The 19,683-nt window shown below is 36.4% G+C and overlaps 2 protein-coding genes across 16 annotated transcripts in view; one reads left to right on the plus strand and one right to left on the minus strand.

The window, feature by feature from the left end:
- The window catches only part of plekha7a (pleckstrin homology domain containing, family A member 7a), a 93,547-nt gene extending 77,264 nt beyond the window's left edge, over positions 1 to 16,283 (plus strand). For 8 of the 15 annotated variants that reach the window (XM_077194472.1, XM_077194484.1, XM_077194474.1 and 5 more), the window contains 15 exons: positions 154 to 207; positions 2,800 to 2,868; positions 3,447 to 3,527; positions 3,621 to 3,770; positions 6,281 to 6,382; positions 7,498 to 7,606; positions 7,698 to 7,861; positions 7,951 to 8,136; positions 8,931 to 9,027; positions 9,154 to 9,239; positions 9,963 to 10,181; positions 12,922 to 13,077; positions 15,514 to 15,647; positions 15,726 to 15,868; positions 15,963 to 16,283. In XM_077194472.1, the coding sequence (XP_077050587.1) occupies positions 154 to 207; positions 2,800 to 2,868; positions 3,447 to 3,527; positions 3,621 to 3,770; positions 6,281 to 6,382; positions 7,498 to 7,606; positions 7,698 to 7,861; positions 7,951 to 8,136; positions 8,931 to 9,027; positions 9,154 to 9,239; positions 9,963 to 10,181; positions 12,922 to 13,077; positions 15,514 to 15,647; positions 15,726 to 15,868; positions 15,963 to 15,985 (1,773 nt within the window). In that variant the 3' untranslated portion in view covers positions 15,986 to 16,283. Of the gene's footprint in view, positions 1 to 153; positions 208 to 487; positions 572 to 2,799; positions 2,869 to 3,446; positions 3,528 to 3,620; positions 3,771 to 6,280; positions 6,383 to 7,497; positions 7,607 to 7,697; positions 7,862 to 7,950; positions 8,137 to 8,930; positions 9,028 to 9,153; positions 9,240 to 9,962; positions 12,358 to 12,921; positions 13,078 to 15,513; positions 15,648 to 15,725; positions 15,869 to 15,962 lie in introns of those variants that run through there. The other 7 variants (XM_077194469.1, XM_077194470.1, XM_077194471.1 and 4 more) reach the window with 3 other exon arrangements.
- A 645-nt stretch (positions 16,284 to 16,928) lies between these two features.
- Positions 16,929 to 19,227, minus strand: cunh11orf58 (chromosome unknown C11orf58 homolog). Its single transcript, XM_077194486.1, has 5 exons — positions 19,071 to 19,227; positions 18,511 to 18,594; positions 18,341 to 18,401; positions 17,238 to 17,347; positions 16,929 to 17,149 (listed from the first exon to the last, which is right to left on the minus strand). Exons 1-5 carry the CDS (start codon positions 19,125 to 19,127, stop codon positions 16,952 to 16,954), a joined length of 510 nt encoding a protein of 169 aa, XP_077050601.1. The 5' UTR covers positions 19,128 to 19,227; the 3' UTR covers positions 16,929 to 16,951.
- Between the last annotated feature and the right edge of the window lie 456 nt (positions 19,228 to 19,683).

A 19,683-nucleotide genomic window follows, 5' to 3' on the forward strand; every position in this document is an offset into this window, starting at 1 on the left:
CAGTAGTGAGTAGTATGTCTCAAAGCTCGTGTATCAGGTGATAGCCAGCTATTGCTTTAATGCTTGTGCAGTGTTTGATTAAAATGTCTAATGAATAGATAACACAACTGATTCAAAGAGTCTGAATTGGAATTTTTCTCCTACTATTTACAGGTTGATGACACATACATGCACTTGAAGAAGGACCTGGATTATTTAGATCTGAAGGTGGGACCTCTCCTTTTCTTGTCTTAGAAATGTCTTCCCTTCATCTGAAACCTTCTGTACTAAAACACTAACCCAGCACAGAAACCTCACTTAGGGCGAGGAATCAAGAATTAGTTTTTTCTCAGAAATTGTTTATATTTGCCAAATGGTTAACTTTGTGACATAATCAGGAATTACATACGTAGTCTCAGAATGTTAATGATAATAGTAATGATCCAGTCGAGGGATATTAAAGGCTGGTCCTCCTTTGACTATAACTGTCTATCTCCGTTTGCCACAGATGAAAAGTTTAGAGCCATTGATCCTCATGGTTCACAGTGTGTTACAAACCTGCTCTGCGGGGGGTTTGAGACCACTCTGGAACGTAAGCACTGTCAGCATCCAGAGTGTCTGCATTCCCATTGCTTTACACGGCACACATAGCTTTGTGTTGGCACTGTAAACGCCTGCACGCCTATCCTCCTGCCTTTTGTGAGTGTTGTGAGAATGATTGGGTTAATGAGACGGCAGGTCTGGATGGGACGGGCAAGCTCAGCGCATGTGCAGGGAATCACATTTAGCCAGTTGATTCTCCAATTCATTCCGTTTCATTCTTTATCAAATGATCTATTATTCTATTTTATGTGTAGCTTTCAAGATATCCCGTATGTTTTAGCCAACCCAGACTCAGTGGAAAAACGTAGGCTACTTTTGGCCACATTTCTGCAAAATGATATTATGTTGCTTCTGGCAAGTTTCACGACAATTTCAAAGTGAAATTTATAGTGAGTGGTGCTAAAAGTGTGTTCAGTTTTATCCGAAAAAGATTATAAATCTGAAAATATTTTATTATGCTAGAGGTCGTATGTACGTATCGCCGCAGTTCAGTAATGTTCTTTGAGACGCTAAAAAGTTAATGCTCTATCGCGTTTGAAAATGACGTACCACTTACACTAAACCAAACCCTAAAGCTGACCAGTATCGGTTAACAAATGCAAATGTGAAATAAAAAACGCATTTGCTAACGAAACCATGCCATTTTAGCTGCTTCTACAAGTTTTTATCGTGACACGTGTTTCACGGCACTCGTACACGAGTGCAGAACTATACCAGGTGAGCTTTAGAGAAAAGCCAAACATATGGAGCTGGTTATGTGATAGAAACATCAAAATGTATTATTTTATAAATCATGCATTATGGTAGAAGTGTTTTGAGGTCACGACATAGTATTGTGCAAGGAACCGTGTGAAAATAAGTCAGAATGAATTAATATTTAGTGTGAAAATAAATAAAAGGAATTGTTGGTGTTTACAGCCACTTTAATATTCTGCAGTGAATGTGTAGGTGTGTTTTTTGGAGTTTTGCAAAATGTAGGTAGAGGCACGTTTTTACAATGAGCCTGGGTTGGTTGTAGCAGTAGATCAATTCTCTGAAACGTACCTTATGGATTCAGTATCAGCATTGAGAAGATTCCTCTTACATTCTTTATTTTCTTTGAAACTTTTCTTTAGTAGACGTACTAGCTTCACTACAAGCTACTAATAAAAAGTAGATAACTACATTGAAGGGGACAAGCTTCAGGGCAAAATTGTCAGATAATATTATTTAGTTAAAACGAGCAGGATTTATTTGGCACAAAAAAATCAATAAGAATATAAGTTTGTCTAACGGCATCAAAATTAATATAAACTAATAAAATTAAACAACAATGTAATTTCTATAGACTGCCGTTCAAAAGTTTGGGGGGTCAGTAAGATTTTTTTTTAAATTAATTCTTAAACAAGGATGCATTAAGTTGATCAAAAGTGACATTAAAGACAGTTTTAATGTTGCAGATGATTTCTATTTTAAATGCTGTTCTTTTGAACTTTCCGTTCATCAAAGAATCCTGAAAAAAATATCACAGTTTTCACAAAAATATTAAGTAACACAACTGTTTTCAACATTAAAAATAATAAGAAATGTTTCTTGAGCAGCAAATCATCATATTAGAATGATTTCTGAAGGATCATGTGACACTGAAGACTGGAGAAATGATGTTGAAAATTCAGCTTTGATCACAGGAATAAATTACATTTTAAAATATATTCAAATAGAAAACAGTTATCTTAAATTGTAATAACATTTCACAATATTAATGTTTTACTGTATTTTTGATCATATAAATGCAGCCTTGGTTCTAAAATATCAAAAAATAGTACTGACCCCAAACTTCAAAAACAGGGACAACCAGTGGTATTATTAACTAAATATGAGTTACTCCCCAACACTGTCCAGTTCATCGTTGTCCAGAGCTTGGGTTTCTTTTATGAGTTTACCACGCAGCATTTTCTGTGGAGGCTTTATTTTAGACATTGCATTTATGTCCTACAGCTGTGTTCTGTTGGCATGAAGATCGTGAGACACCATCCTGCTATTGTGCTTCCAGAAAGCTTCAGCTCCTACACCTACATGTGTGCATTAGAAATGAAGAATACAGTCTCAAAGCTTCTCACTGTGACTTTCCACAGTGTCCATTGTACAGTGTTGGTCTTGCTTCGCTTGCGTTGAATAGATGTGTTTCTGTTTGTGGAGCACTAACCCAAGGAGGCTTTTCTGTGAATTGTCTAATAGGTGAGTGGGACAGAGACTCTGAAAGGACGTCCGGCTAAGCCAGTGAAGGTGGCGGAAAGTGACGTAGATGTGAGTATAGAGGACAAATCAGCGTCTTACTCATTAACTCTTTTCCCTCCCAGCGTTTTTTTTTTTTTTTACTATCACTGGCATTTTAGATCATTTTCACACAAATTTCATGGCCCCAAGAATATTTTGTTGTTCTAATATCTGAACATACAATTCTAGCTTTATGCCTTTTCATAACACATGATGTGGGTAAGTTTCATAAAAAAGCAACTTTTTGATTAAGCAATGTTTCTATTGCTTGTTACGGCTGCTTCTTCGCTTGTTTTTTGGATCGGGAGATTCTGTGTTCTTTCAGAAGATGTGAAATAGCACCCCCTATGTATAACACTGAAAACATGGATTACTGGAAAATTTGGAGACAGGGATACCTGCAGGTCGGAGTAATGGGTGTGGCGAAATGTACACAGTGTTATGGGGCAGTTGAGGCCTAATTGTGGACTTGTACATTCTGTCAATGGCAGGGAAAGAGTTAATTATCTACTATCCTGTGTTACTATGCACAAAATAACAATGTTTTGCTTTATTTAGCTATTTTTCCTGGTCTAAACTGATCCATAAAGCTCTGTTTCCTACTGCAGGTGACACTGAGTCGACTGTGTGAACATGACAAAATACTTCAAGAGCTTGAGTTCAGACTCAGTGGTCTTAAGGATGATAAGGTGAGGCAAATTTTCTAAAGAAAAGTGCAGCGTTTACTTTGGTCTTGTTATTATAGATATGTCAGTATTAATATATTTGCTCTTTCTTTCCAGGATAAGCTTGAGTCTGTCCTGGATGTGTCTCACCAGCAGATGGAGCAGTACAAGGATCAGCCAGCTCACGCTGAGAAGATCGCTTACCAGCAGCGACTCCTTCAAGAGGACCTGGTGCATATTCGAGCAGACATTTCTAGAGTGTCAACGGTAAGTATAAAATGTGATGCAGATATGGTTTATCCTACTGCTCATAAACATTCACTACAAGGCTTAAGAGATATAACCAGCTTAGATGGAAAGGAACTCATGCTGACTATGCTGAAGACGTTACAGTAGCTTTACCCATTATTAGATCGAAAGATTGATGATGTATTTACTCACAATTTAAATAAGAAAAGAAAAGTGACATAGTGTTACTTTTCTACATTTAATTCATAATGTAATATATTAAAGGTGGGGAATGTGATTTGGAAAACGACCGGCAGATTTTTAAAATACACAATTCAAATGGTCCTACCTTCTTTCCTCCAACGCTGGCCCTGACTCCACCCATTCGAAGAACATGGACACGCAATCATGCACGAGCGAAAAGTCTGATGCGCGAGAGATTGTAATGACGATTTACTACTAATCATGGAACCGGCTTTACTGACGAGATGCGCATGCGTCACAAGTTTTGATTATGCGCACGAAGGGGGTCACGCGCGGTGGGTGAGGGGGGGGATGGTACAACCGTTTGATTGACGAACTTACTGTCCAATGATTCCAGGTGGTCTTGGAAATGATTGGCTGGAGTTTTTCGAGTCTGGACGAGGGGGGGGGGGTTGTGGTCTGCACACGCAAGGTCTCTCGCTCGCTTACCTCTGCCCTTCGCGCGGTTTGGAGCACAATATCTTTACTATAGATTACGGGATATTTAACTAATTTGCGGTATAACTAGTCGATCGCGAGTGGCTCAACAGGTAGATATATAGATAAACTCATCTTTCAGGCATTTTACCTACCGGGTTGACACTTAAGCGTGAGAAATCGGGGGTGTGGCGTGAGAGCGTGAGAATTGGGTCAATTGCGTGTGTCTCACGCTCAATGCGTGAGAGTTGGCAGCCCTGCGATTTACACTATTGGATGTTAATATCCAATATAGGATGTGTATATAGTTCGTTCCTGCTTCTTTTTTTACTTTCTGAATTATATATAAAAAAATATTTTATTTATAAATTATTTTCACTGTATATAGTCTAAAGTATGAAAGACATGTATGTACAGTCTTATGATTAGGGCTGCAACTAACGATTATTTTGATAATCGATTAATCGGACGATTATTTTTTCGATTAATCGATTAATCTGATAGAAATTAAATTAGATTTTTTTTTTTTTATTATAACTAAATAAAACCGTAAATCAGGGTATTTATGTGTAAAAGTGTACTTTAAAAAGTGCAAAAGCCACACATTGAGTTTTACTAATATCAATATTTGCATTGTTTTTAATGATAATTGCTGATGGCAAGTTGACAAACATGATTATTGTTAAAAAAATGATATCCAACATATTAACACAATTTTTGTGTTAAACAAATTTACACAGACATGTTGTTCAGATGTGAATATCTGAACTAAAAACAAACTAAAAACATCTAAAATATATAATTCATTTAATTTTTATTTAAAATTAATTATATATAAGGAATATAAGGATAAAGAATATAATATATATTATATATAATATATAAAAGAATATAATATAAGGATAAATTGATTAAATAAATATAGAAAGACTGAAAACAATTGTGTGAACGTAGAGCAGCAGTAGATCGCGTTTGAAAAACAATTAAAACTTAGTAGACAAATGCTATAAAAAGAGAACGGAATGGAGGTAACGTTACCCAGCAAGCTAACAGGCTTGAGTAAAGGACAGGAGAAATTATGCATTAGTGCACAAGCATTCGCTGAAAACCACTGAGTACAGTGACTAAAAAACAATATTTTACTGCTGCTGTTATTAACTGCCTTTATATTTAGTGCTTCACTTTGTAAAGACCGTTTTAATTTAACCTATTTCTGCGGTAGCGCTATTTTAATCCATCACTTACGTTGCGAGCGAACTGATTGCGCAACCTGATGCTCGAGACAAAATACAGACATCCCAAGATCCCGGAAGTCCCGGGAGTCTCCCGCATATTGATTGCGGCTCCCTGATACCCGCAAATTAGTTCAAACTCCCGAAATCTAGAGCGCGCATGCGAGACAGAAGAGACTGCTCCAAACCGTGTAGCGCGCGCGCTCGGCAGAGCGCCTGAGGGAGAGAGACCTTGCGTGTGTGTGCGTACCAGTAAACGCTCCCCGTGACGTAAGCAGACCAACTAATCGATAATGACATTCGTTGACAACGATTTTCATAATCGATTATAATCGATTTTATCGATTAGTTGTTGCAGCCCTACTTATGATAACTCATTTCTACATTAAACGCAACAATACACCATCGCATTCGCGATCTCCTGTGATTAAAGGCGACACTTCCGCTTCCGTTTTCTTCCCACCGGAGCCTTGCTTTCGATTTCAAAATAACGACTGCGTGAAATAAGCAAATAGGATTTCTAGCTATTTAGAAAAAATGGACAAAAAAGAGAATCACATACCCCACCTTTAATTTGCAGTAAATGTTTTGCTGGTATAGAAATGCTTTGATTTTTGATATATTTGTATTGTTCAGGAGATGGAGAGAGCGTGGGACGACTACAGCAGACTGGAGCAGTCAGTTGAACAGCTGAGGGACGTCCTGCAGACACAGATGAATCTCTGCACATCACCTCAGGTCTTTTCTGTCTTTATCTCCATTTCTGTATCCTTTTTTATTTTCCTGACATATTTTGCTATCCTGTTGTTCTCTCATATATTTGATTTGCTGTCTTAGATTTAAAATAATTCCTTTGCTAACATACGCAGGCACCTTTAGATAGATTCAGTGTTATTTTAGTATCATTGATATATACTATTATTTCTGTCAGGACCACTATTGTCAAATACGATTGACAATTAGCATACAGTTGGATTGGCGGTATGGTTCTGTTCTGGGCGAGAACTATTGCTGATTTGAGCAGCAATAACCCTCCTTAGGGTAAACAGAACAGAACCAACATGAATGATTTGCAGATATCATTAATTCAAGATTTTAAAGTACAACATAATTCGAGAATTTATTCTGATTCAAGGGAAACAGAATGCCATACTGACTGACGAGAGGTGGTGCTGGGGAGGGAGGAGGGTAATTCGCTCCTGAGAAACGCGACAGCTGCTGATAATACTGAAGGAGCTTATATATGTATACAGTGATAGGTGTCGTATTCCTATAGGTAGACGTGGATCAGCTGAGAGTCACTGATGCGAGCTTGACTAACGTGACCTGCCAGAACTGACGCTACGCTTGATAGTTTATTAATATTTTGAATTAGATTTAATTTTTATATTTTATGTTTTCATTTTAATTAGTTAAAAGTTTTAGTCATTTAGTTCCTGTTTTTAAATATGTCTATAGTTTTTTTTATAAAGTATTAGTTTTTAGTTCATTTAGTTTTAGTAATTCTAGTACTTTAACTTAAATGAAAAGTTTTTATACATTTGATCTTATTTCAGTTAATATTTCTTAAGTGTTTTTATGGTTTTAGTTAACAATGATAACCCTGGCTAGAATGGAAATTAGATATTTACATTTATGCATTTGGCAGAGGCTTTTATCCAAAGCGACTTACATTGCATTTCAAGGTACACATTTTTTTTTTTTTTTACATTCTTATCAGTTCTTGCAATCCCTGGGAATCGAACCCATGACCTTAGCGTTGCGAGCGCCAATGCTCTACTGTTTGAGCTATAGGAAAGCTTAAGAAGATATGAAGAAGAAATAAGATTGAATGTGTGTGTTTGTGTTCTCAGGAGAAAAATGAGTTGAGGAGGGAGCTCTGGAGGATAGAGGACGTGATGACTGGACTCAGCTCCACCAAAGAAACCTTCAAAATCACCATAGACTCAGTGAAGAACCCAGGTAAGAATGGACCAGTTAGGCAAGGTTAATAAACATACTACAGAACTTCTTTTTAACTCTTGCTTGTATGCTCATGTATGTTTGTGTCCAGAGAGAAAACTTGTGCCTTCAGTGATAGAGTCAACAGTGCCTTCTCGGTGCATGACCCCGTCTGCATTTGAGGTGCGGTCACCCCTACGCAGTCTTACCTCCAGTCCGTTATCACTACCCCTGGACAATGAAGATCTTCAGCATCCTCACCCTGTGCCAAAATGGGTTTGTGAGACTGAACTGTTCCAGAAAATACTGCACTGTAAATTACTTTAGACAAGGCTCTTGCTAAAGTGCATAGTATTGGTTTTCAGGAAGAGGATGACGCTCCACCCAGACCACCTCTGCCTCTCCACTATGATGAGGACACACCGCCTGTTGTCCCGCCCCTACCTAAAGAAACATCGGTCATCAGACACACTTCTGTTCGTGGCCTCAAGAGACAGTCTGATGAGAGGAAACGGGACCGAGAGAGCAGCTACATTAACGGAGATTGCAGGGTAAATTGAGCTCACTCGTTCATCAGTGTTATTGTTGTTTACTAAAACTATTCAAAGTCACTTTCTGTCATTTAGATAAAGCTGAAAACACAACCTTGAAGAACATAAAGGAAAATTAGAAGTGTTTGCAGGGCAACAACACAAATACAACATAAACAATATAATAGTATTTAAATATTACTAAAATAACACTGATTGTCATTCGTCTCACTGAACTCCAAAATGTAGTTCAATAATGACAACTCTGAATAGTTTTATCATGTTTTGAATATGTTCATGTATTTGGTTTTGGCAGACTAGATCTGCTGCTGCTGATACTGCTGTTGATTATTACTGCTGCTGCAGAGCAAGTATGGACTTGCTAATACTAATAGATACACAGACACACTGCTGTGAGCATGTAAGATATGCTGCTGCTGCATAAATAGACATACATAAATCAAATCCCGTAGCAGATCTAGGCTGGTGGAACTGGGGGAGGTGGAGGGTTTCAGACAAACTGCAGGATCAGCCAGACAATTTAAATGTTGAGCAAGCAATCTCATTGGCTGCAGGATCAGCAGAGGCCAATCAGCATGTGACATGCGGTAATGGTGTGATTGCAGGTTGTGTCTAAAGGACCTGTCAGCATGCGCCTTTAGTTTCATGACTGAACTAGATATTTATTGAATAGTTGAATGTCTTTCAAAGAAGTTTTAAAATAATTACCTTATGCACCTAGCATCCATGTGACCATAACATTTTAGTCTTTGCATTGTGATTGATTGCTCGCTATTAAAATGTTTGGGCTATAGGTGGAACTGCGGTCCTACCTGAGTGAACCAGAGCTTCCTGGAAGTGGACAAGGAACAGACCAGGTGGACCCAGGCTATCTGACTCTCCAAAGAAGAGGTCAAATATTATTATAGATTTTAATCATTCAGGTTATTTCCAAGACACATTATGTTTATAGGGATAAAATGTCATTTAACTAATGCCAGTGTACTTGAAAATAATTCTATTTTTGTGACTACTTAGGTCTTTCAGGCTCCTCGTCCAGAATAAACCAGTACGGTGTGGCCTTCTGCTCACAGGGGAGAGGAGATTCAGCGTTATCCACAATGGTGAGCAACAGATTTCTGTAAAACCAACACACTTTTATTTATTTATTCATTCATTATAGTACAGATCAAATGGTTTTGAAAGAAGTCTCTTATGCTCATCAAGCCTGCATTTATTTGATCAAAAATACAGAAAAATGTTTAATATTGTGAAAAATTATCACAATTTAAAATGACGGTTTTCTATTTTAATATAATATAATTTATTTCTGTGATGCCAGCCTTGACTCCAGCCTTCAGTGTCACATGATCCTTCAGAAATCATTCTAACATGCTGATTTATTATCAATGTTGGAAACAGTTGTGCTGCTTCCAAACTTTTGACCGGTATTGTATTTATATATAATAAATTATGTAAGTGTATAAAATAATATTTCATGTTAATATTAATTTATATTTGGTATATTTATAAACTAATTTATATATTCACATATTCATTTATATATATATATATATATATATATATATATATATATATATATATAATTTATGTAATTTTATATTCTTATTTAAAATTATGATATTTTCATATTCAACAAGTTGTTATAATCAAAGTATATAGATCCTTTATGCTATTTCTTTCACCCCCTTTTTTGTGTGGTCCTATAAGCATTGTAACGGTTATCCTTGTGCATTGTGGTACTTTTTAAAAATATTTGAAAAGGCCAGATGTAGAATTCTTCAGGCATCAGAATAAGTTCACTCTTCTTTTCCCGTCTCATGTAGGAGAGACCAAAGAGTGCCTTGGAGCGGCTGTGTTCGGGAGAGTCCCAGCCGGATCACCAGCCTCAGAGAGGGAGGATGAGTGTGGAGGAGCAGCTGGAGAGAATGAAGAGGCACCAGAGAGCTTTAGTGCGTGAGCGCAAACGTAACTTGAGTCAGGGTGAGCGACAGCCCGTCGGCTCCCGCGGCCCCACTCGACCTGTCAACTCTGACCCAGGATCCGTACGTTACTCCCTACCCAATAAACACAGGGACCCTCGATATGCCTTTCCCCCATAAGGCCACAAAACACAAAGCTAACATGCTAACACACGTTCTACCCCGTGAACAAAGCACAGCTTTACATTAACAGGCCGTGGGTGGGACGGGGCCGTGCTGGGGGTGTGTTTAGGGATTGGCCAGAATGTGGACAGACACATGGAGTGATAACAGTCCTGCAATGAACTCCTGGCTTCTCCTGCACAGACTTGTGAATATTTGAACGTGAAGAGAAAAGGATAACACTTTCCCTGACTGCCTTTCTGATCTCTCATAATGGATTTTAGAACATTTTTATGCCTGTTTTCTCGAATGTTGATTTCCCTAATTATTTATTAAATAATCTGAATATATTTTCTGGAAAAATTTGTAAAGCTATATTTTGTATGAACATATTACGCTGGGTATTACTGACCCTGCTGCCTCGTCTTAAAAACAAATTAATTATTGTTGGTAATTAACTGGCTATGAAGATATTTCTGTGTGCAATGACTCTTAATCCTCATTTCCTATAGAAGAATAAATCAGTGAAGTGCCTCTTCTTTCTAGCCTGAACATCCAGCTCCAGCTGAAACACCCTGAGAATGATTTCAAATTAAACTAAGGAGTGCAACCAGTGCCTGCACACTTTTTAAGCGGCTTTGGTTCCGGAAGTACTTTTCCCATTCGTTTTTTGCTATAGGAATTTTTAAAACGTCTGCGTTAAACAGTTATGAAGCATTGCGAATGACATAATCAAATTAAAAGTTGGCGAGTTTCAATCCCTTAGAAGCCTATGGAGGAGTGATCCAGCTCTCAGATTTCATCAAAAATATCTTAATTCGTGTTCCGAAGATTTCACCCAGAATTTTCATTTTTAGGTGAACTATCCCTTTAAATACGATTAGTTCAAAAATACATTGAAATAACCTGGGCTGATGGCTTCAACAAAAGCATTTAATTAACAACCTCATAGCTCACCGTAGGTTTGTCTTGAATGGTGTATACGTTATTGTTAAAAATCAATTCCTCTATGCATAAAATAAATGGGATTTTTACTTCTGGAGCCTGACTGTTGAACTCTATTGCCCATATAGTGTGGTATAACATTGCTCATTGGCCATGAGAGCTTACACTCATTTAGTCAATTGCTTTGTTTGCTAATTGCTAATGGTAGGAAATTAGCAAGCATTAGTCGGTGGGTCAGAAAGAGTGTTTGGCCCAAACAAACGCTTAACCACCTTTCAATTTACTGTAATCAGGGTAATCAGCAGGAGCTGAATGATGTTTGGGTTTTCTTTGCTCAAAATCACCTTTGTCTTTTTTTAAATCATGGTGCATCCAAAGGTATTTTTGTTGCTCACTTGCTCTAAACTATGTCTCTGACTGACTTTTCATTTAATGATTGATTACTTCGATCACATTTTTGCATTCAATCGTATTTTCCAATTGCATTTGGGGAATACTTTTACAATCAAGCACTTAATTCAGTTGAAAACCAATGCAATACTCAGCTCACAAATATTTGTGAGTCATGTTGCCCACTGATTCATGGGACAATTCATACCATTCAGACGTAATTTATGAAAAAAATGTATCATACAGTTATAACTGATATCATACTAACACCGATTTCAGTTTGGCCAACTCAGTGAAAATGGAAAAAGTTCACTCGCTTCTCTATAAATCGTGCTGCCAATGAGAAGGGTTACTAACCCTAACCTTTGAGTTACTAACCCTAGTTTCAAACTAACCAACTTGACATAATTATCAATTATTACAACTTTCCTCTAAACCATTAAAATCCCCTATACATTAATGCCTGTGTAGTTATGCGGCTTCGAAGACTCCATGAAATCAAAATCGCAGTTTGTATGTTAGCTTTAAGGCCATCTATATATTAATGTACTCTTAAATTTGACTTTCATCCCAAATGTACAATCTACAGGACAGAAGACTGCACTCATCATGGCATTTTATGGGGTCTTTAACCACATCAGCACCTTCACCACTGTTAGCCTGTTTGCCAGAAGATAAAAAGAACCATTAAATCTCAACTAAACTTTGATAACAGTAAGACAATATAATGTACATCAATCCACCAACGTTTGAATTTTGAGGTTTGCACTAAAGGCACAAATAAAATGAGAAGTTGTCTAAATGCCTTGTTTTTCATTGCAGTTAACTGACAACTGAGTTGTAGATGGTATCCTCTAAGTTGTTAAGTAAGAATGAATGGATGGTTTTGCATGATCGTTTAATTGTTCGTGTTGATTGTAAGCCTTTATGCATGGCTAGATGTGTTCAACTACAAAGTTCTACAGCATGTTGTAATTTGGTGATGGGTTTGATTGGTAACAGTGACACAATTGTCTAATGCCTGTAAGTAAATAACTGTTTTTCCCTCTTATTTTCCTGTCTCTTCAGGCTTAAATTTAAGTGCAGGAGAACTACAAAAGCATACAAATGGCTGCCAGACAGACTTTAGTTACTCTCATTTGGTTTTCCACAAACTGTTTACTAAAAGCTTGTTTGGACTAGTTGATCTGCCAACCATTTATAATTTCACAATTGATATCAGCTCCGTAGTCACCTTGTGATATGGCAAAGCTATTGTGTGTCTGACCCATATTAGGTTTTAAATCCAGTATCAAGACTCATTTCCAGAGGAATTGTTTAGTGTGTGTTGCCTAAATATTGTATATTGTTGTCTTCGCCCTAGTAGGGATGGGAAAAAGTCATTGATTTGCAGCGACCGAAACAGACCTTACTCTCCAAATCTCAGCGGCCGGCATCAGATGAATGGCTGACGGTTGAGGCCCGGCCAATGAGCGAACAGGAGCTGGAGCATGTGGACTTTGAGTTCGATCTTACCCAAGAGGTACAGTCAAATTTTTGTGATGTTTGCTTGCATCCAGTGCTCGCATATTTAAAACCAAATTCACCTGATTCAAGCATTTCAATCCTTCCCTGCTGGATTTAAAGGGATAGTTCACCCAAAAATGAAAATTCTGTCAGTATTTATGTTCAAACCCCGTAAGACCTTCGTTCATCTCCGGAACACGAAATAAGATATTTTTGATGAAATCTGAGAGCTGGATCACTCCTCCATAGGCTTCTTAAGGGATTGAAACTTTACAGCCCCGAAAAGTTATTAAAGACATCGTTAAAATAGTCCAAGTGACTACAGTGGCTCAATCTTAAGTTTATCTACCGATGAGAATACTTTTTGTGCGCAAAATAACCCAAAAATAACGACTTTATTTAAACTATTCATTTCCTTCTCTGTGGGCCTCGAGTGAGTTCACAAGTGTAATAGCGTAGAGCTTCTGATGTTGTACGTCACATGCATCACACACATGACCGGCGTCGCCCAATAGTGAGCCTACGTGTGACGTAGCTCTACGCTATCACACTACGTTAACTTACTAGAGGCCCACAGAGAAGGAAATGAATAGTTGAAATAAAGTCATTATTTTTGTTTGTTTTTTGCGCTCAAAAAGTATTCTCGTCGCTTGATAAACTTAAGATTGAGCCACTGTAGTCACTTCGACTATTTTAATGATGTCTTTAATAACTTTTTGTGGCTGGCGAGTTTCAATCCCTGAAGAAGCCTATGGAGGAGTGATCCTGCTCTCAGATTTCATCAAAAATATCTTAATCTGTGTTCTGAAGATGAACGAAGGTCTTACGGGGTTGGAACAACACGAGGGTGAGTAAATACTGACAGAATTTTCATTTTTGGGTGAACTATCCCTTTACGCCCAGACTAAGTAAGAATATGTAATCTGGTGCATTTGTTAAAAAATTAAGATGAAATTCTGATAACTTGTAATGCAAATCCACAAGATCTTTATAACAGTATAGCAGACTACTTACATAAAATGCTTATAAATATCAGTTATCACTCTATATCTTCCAATAATATGTCTTAGAAAGGTGATATTTAAATGCTTAGTTTTATGACCAAAGATCTATTCTGTAGTTTAATTGTGGTGGCAAAACATATAATGCAATGCAGTGATGATTCAGAGATTTCCAAATAAATATTCCTCAAAAGCCTGATTTATCATATTTGATATATTTTTCTAAAAACATATGCATAGGTAATTAAGTAACTAAGTTTCTTCAGTCCACTAAGAGTTTGTTTTGGAATATTACTAAGTTATTTTTACATTTACTTTATAAAAATAAGTAAAACATTTCACAGCAAAAAGACACGTGAACCATGACCTGAAGGAGGTTTTGTATTCTATACTACAAGACCTTTTATTTTCTAAAACAGTATAAACTATCAAACAGACGTCAGAAGATTGTGTCAGTGACGGTTTGATCATGTTTATATATTTGCATGCGCATTATGATACAGTAGGCTTTATAGAGTTCAATTATTAAGTTAAGTTATTGAGATCTTGATTTGAGATAAACCCTGTTGATTCCTGATTTTACAGCCAGTGTTGGGGAAAGTTACTTTTAAAAGTAATGCATTACAATATTGCGTTACGCCCAAAAAAAGTTACATATTGCATTACTAAGTTACTTTTTATGGAAAGTAATTACATTACTTTTGCGTTACTTTTACTCGCCTGGGCTGGGCTTGCATATTTGTCTTTTAATAACAATAAAAAGTAAAGTTTTGGCAAATGTAAAGGCCCTTTCACACTATAAGTGAAATGAATAAGCCTCAGGCTGAAGGAAATGCAAATTCACATCTGTACAGTAGAGGGTGCCGCTCAAACAAACCTTTCTGGATTGCAGAAGAAAAAAAGTCACCACTTTTACTCCAGCAATAAAATCAAACAAAATTAAACGTAAATGTGATATATATCTAAAGTCATTTTTGCTTATTAGTAAGGTTGATTTGGATCATCGAAGGTCGGCAGCAAACACAGTGGTTAATAAAATGAGAGTAAATACATAAAGTATACCTGTATTATTTAACATTTAATTATTGAAGATTTGTGTAATATTCTGAGTTTGCATTTCACTAATCTTGTGCAAGTGAGATGAATAAATGCATGTTCACATTTAGTCTAGAACTACAATAACCATCATGTTCACACACAACACCTCTGCTCTTACTCCTGATTTCTCTCAACATGGGGACAGGAGAGCTGTCAGTCAATACGTGAGAAAACAAACTTGCATCACTTGTTTGAAAAAGCATCTTAGATTTAAATAGTAGTGTGCATAATCAAAGTAGTGTGTTACTTTACTAGTTACTTGAAAAAAGTAATCTGATTTCACAACTCGCGTTACTTGTAATGCATTACCCCAACACTGGTTACGGCTTAACTTACCCCCTGTCCCGCCTCAGCTGTCTACACCACAGAAGGTGCCCATTCCAAAGCGACTCATGGACGTGGAGTCAGATGAAGAGCTGACTCCAGAAGAGAAGGAGGTTCGTTCTCGCACCGTAGCAAAGATAAAAAGCCTTCTGTCTAAGCCGAGGTACGCTGGAAAAATAAGAAGTAAACATGTAAATGGACTATGTGCTTAGATGTTAACTCTTCTGTTGTGACATTTCAGCGTGAAGTCTGTGGGACAGTCCGTGGATGCAGAGCAGATAGACTTCACTGAGCTGGATAATGCTCTTCAGCATCAGGAGAGGATCATGAGCGTTCCTCGTGCTCTCGCCAGAGAGGCCTCCATCAAGAGGAAGCAGGTCATAGGTGAGACATCTGCCATCGCTGGGAATATTGAACACTTTATCATACACAATATTGTCCTGACATTTTCAAGTAATTTTAATGTTTTGTTTTGCAGCCAAAGCCATGTCTGAGTGCTAAATTGTGTTGATAAAGCTTCCTTGGGAATCCAAAGAACATTATTTTTGTGGGATTTTTTTTGTACCAAATATTTATAATTCACATCATTCAGGTTCTCTGATGTTCAGAACGTTTTATATGTTTTTATTCATTTTACTGGTAAATGCCAGTTACGGTTTCAATATTCTAACATCAAATATTGTTTATTTTGCATGACGATATGTTTTGTTAAAATGTAATTGTGACTTAAGGTACTTAATTGTTTGCTGTGTTATGCATTTTAAAAAAAATACTATTAAAAGTACTTTTGATTGTAAAATACTTGCATTGTTTCCATTCTGCAAAACTCAAGAAAACTATCATCCTACATGTTATTTATATCATCATTAAAAATCATAATCTTAATACTTTAAACGACAATAGAGCTCATGCTCTAAAGAAAGTGTTACAAAGTTATTACACTTTTTACATCATCATTTTAAAACAGCAGTTCCAGAAACAGCATTATTCAACTTCTAAATTGTCTCTAATTTCATAATTGTTTACAGGCACGGTGTTATTTCCTAGTTTAACAAGAAAGTTTATTCTTGTGTATATGTGTATATTATAATCACAATCACAGAATAAATTTTTTCTCTTTATTGATATTCACACATTGACTTAATACACACAATGCAAATTTTGTCTGCAACTTAATGTCTCCCAGTTTCATGATAACCTCAGTTTCTGCCCATCCTCGTGTTCATATGAAATGTCAAGGGCTGAGTAGACTGAGACCGGATTTTCTTTCTCGTAGGAACTATTTATTTATTTTGTAGTGAAGAAACAGTTCTCAACAAGTTCAAGCAAGTCCAAATAACATGGCACAGACATAATTATTATTGTTTTTTAAAAAATCCATTTTAAAGGTGCTCTCACTTTCAATCAATTACTGGAACATTTTAGGAGATCAAGAAATTGCAAAAAAAAAAGAAAGAAAAAAGCCATTTATGTGGCTTTTACAAATGCCATTTTAAAAGTTTTTTTCTTGTCCTCTGAGTCTGTGTGCTCCTCATGTTTCTTGAGCTCTGTGTTAGAAGGTGTTTTCTCTTCCTTGAGTGGTTCTGATGGTCGTTCACTGGCCTTTTCTGAACTGTCCGACTTCTCAGACACGGCAGCGCTCGGACTCGCAGCGGGGGGATCGGGCTGTGAAGAGGAAGCACAGCACATTCAATATGAACATCTCAAGTATCAACATTATTTCACACCACAGCTTATAAGAGAGTGCTCAGACCTCACTAAAGCCCAGGCCGCAGTGTCTCCTGTTTCTCCCTGACATCTTCCCATCCAGACCCTGTTGGTACTGGTGTTCAAGCTCTGCGTTAATCTTCTGATCCTCTGACCCTACAGACACACAAACAAATACAATATAACACCATTACAAATGATAAAAGGCCCTCATACTTGTCAGTATTTGCCCATATCAATTTTTATTGCTATATCAGCATCAAAGCAAAAATGGCAAAAAGTATACTATATATATATATATATATATATATATATATATATATACAGTAGTCAACATTTGAAATTAATCAAATTTCATCAAAGTTGTCCTAAGACAAGAACGGGTATAATTGTTCAAAATTCATGTACAACTTTGATGAAAGGTTTTGATCAACTATATATATATAATATATATATATATATATATATAGTATAGACACACCTATGTATATTAATTTCTATATATTAACTGCATATTCAGATTCAAAGCAAAATTGGTAATATATACATATATAATATGACAAGTTTGATGGCTCATTTTTTGCCACTTTTGCCTTGATGGTGATGATAGATTTCCCATAATTATTTATTTTTCTAGCTATAAATTTAGAATTTTTCTATTCCAAGAGGAATGGCAAAAATATACTATATATTACTCATATACATATATATATATATATATATATATATAATGAGTGTATTTTATGCCATTTTTGCTTTAACGCTGATGATATTACATCAAATAGAAACATAGCATTGGTAGAATTTCAAGCATTTTCCCATAACAATGAAATGTCTCCCTCATGGTTTGTTTCACACAGCGTATATCAATAAGAAACTGGAATAAGGTAGTTGTTTTATATTTTACAAGTGTACACTGCATTGTAACTAGTCCTATGTGCACAGTTAATGACAGAAAATTACCGGTGGTTGGTTTAAAGGTCAGAGCATGTTCTCTAAAGCTGCACTGTAGGGAAAAGGATATGTGGCGTACAGGATGTCATCTGATCCAGTCCCCATAAAACCGGGGATTTTGAAGCGTCTCATCCAACACAATAGGAGACTGCAATGACTTTCCAGCAACCCTTCACTTCCACCCTAGAGACTCACCGCTGCGGAAATGAGACGTTGACTTGTGATCCCCAATAACAAGGCGTCCAGTGTGCTCTTTCTGTCAATGCATGAAAACATTTGAAGCAAGAATGTGTGATGTTCATGTTCAAATTAGTTAATAATTGTTGGAAACAGTTTAGATGAATTAATAACAGAAAGAAGTGTACCTTTCCTGCTCCCATCAGCCTCAAAAACTTCTGCTTCCTTTCGTCTGTCCCTAAATCTGCCGATGTCCATTTTGTGGATCCTGTCTGCATTGAAAGGTTAAAACAGATTCAGTTGATTCATTAGTGTTATAGAAAAGCACTTTAGTTCTAAAATTAGTTCTAATAATATATAAAGTTTTTTTTAAACACACACACACATATATATATATATATGTATATATAAATAAAATATCTATGTATAAAAAAATTTAAATGACGTTTATCTATGAATGCAGAAAACGCTTAACACATAACTTATCACCTGGAACTGAATTATCTACAGTAGTTATGCAAAATTATTTATAGCTAAAGCAGAATAAAGTACCAAAAAGGCAGATAATACACTAGTAAGATGCATGTGTAACCCGATACAAAAAGATGCAAAGTGTAACTTTGGCACACGACTAACATTTAAAAATAGTTGCAGCCCACTGCTAACAATCTGCTAACATTTCTGGCACACCAAAATGCCAAATCTGCTGTAGTTAATTCAAAAATAAATGAAGATGGAAATCACATACTTCATCTGGAGATGCGGGTCGTTTTGTGCCTTTGCATTTTTCGTCTGAAGAACTCATTATCAAAGGTTTTGAACAACAGTGGTCAAATAAACCACTGCCTGCCTGCTTCACCGTTTAACTAGCATAGCAGCTAGCAGCTATCGAGAACTTGCGCGCAATGCATCTTGGAAGTTGTAGTTACAACGACGCAAATCGAGGCTGAAATTAACTTTTAACCTATTGTTTTGTTTGTCTGTTTTAAATAAATGTTCAGTGATATCTTTCTGAAGATTTCTTAATTTTAGTGTTGATATGGCAAAGTAAATACACTAAGTTTCGTCATGTTTCGACAACTAGCGTTATGTTGTGCCCCGCTCATGCCTTCATAATAATAATTGATCAACACCACATTCATTGTTAGAAACATTTTAATTGTTGTAAAGGAGGTAACTTTTCTAAATTCACTTTTTTGTAGGCTAGACCTAAATGGAAGGCGAAATGTTGAAAACAAAATTCGTTTTTATGGAGAAGAGAGGCTATAAATTATAATATAAAACATAGATTATACAAATTATCAAATAAAATGTAGAGAATATGTTATTCATTATAATGTAAATTATATAGAGACCATTTG

Source organism: Siphateles boraxobius, unplaced genomic scaffold (genome assembly GCF_051911475.1).
Source record: "Siphateles boraxobius isolate OS27281-9 unplaced genomic scaffold, OSU_SipBor_1 32, whole genome shotgun sequence".
In the NCBI taxonomy this organism is placed as follows: Eukaryota; Metazoa; Chordata; class Actinopteri; order Cypriniformes; family Leuciscidae; genus Siphateles; species Siphateles boraxobius.

Bases quoted from the DNA above. Each gene is read 5' to 3' on its own strand.
- cunh11orf58 (XM_077194486.1), bottom strand. From the start codon at position 19,127: ATGAGTTCTTCAGACGAAAAATGCAAAGGCACAAAACGACCCGCATCT. The intron at 18,595-19,070 runs GTATGTGATTTC...CTTTCAATGCAG, and splicing joins GACCCGCATCTCCAGATGAA to ACAGGATCCACAAAATGGAC. The intron at 18,402-18,510 runs GTACACTTCTTT...ATGCATTGACAG, and splicing joins GGCTGATGGGAGCAGGAAAG to AAAGAGCACACTGGACGCCT.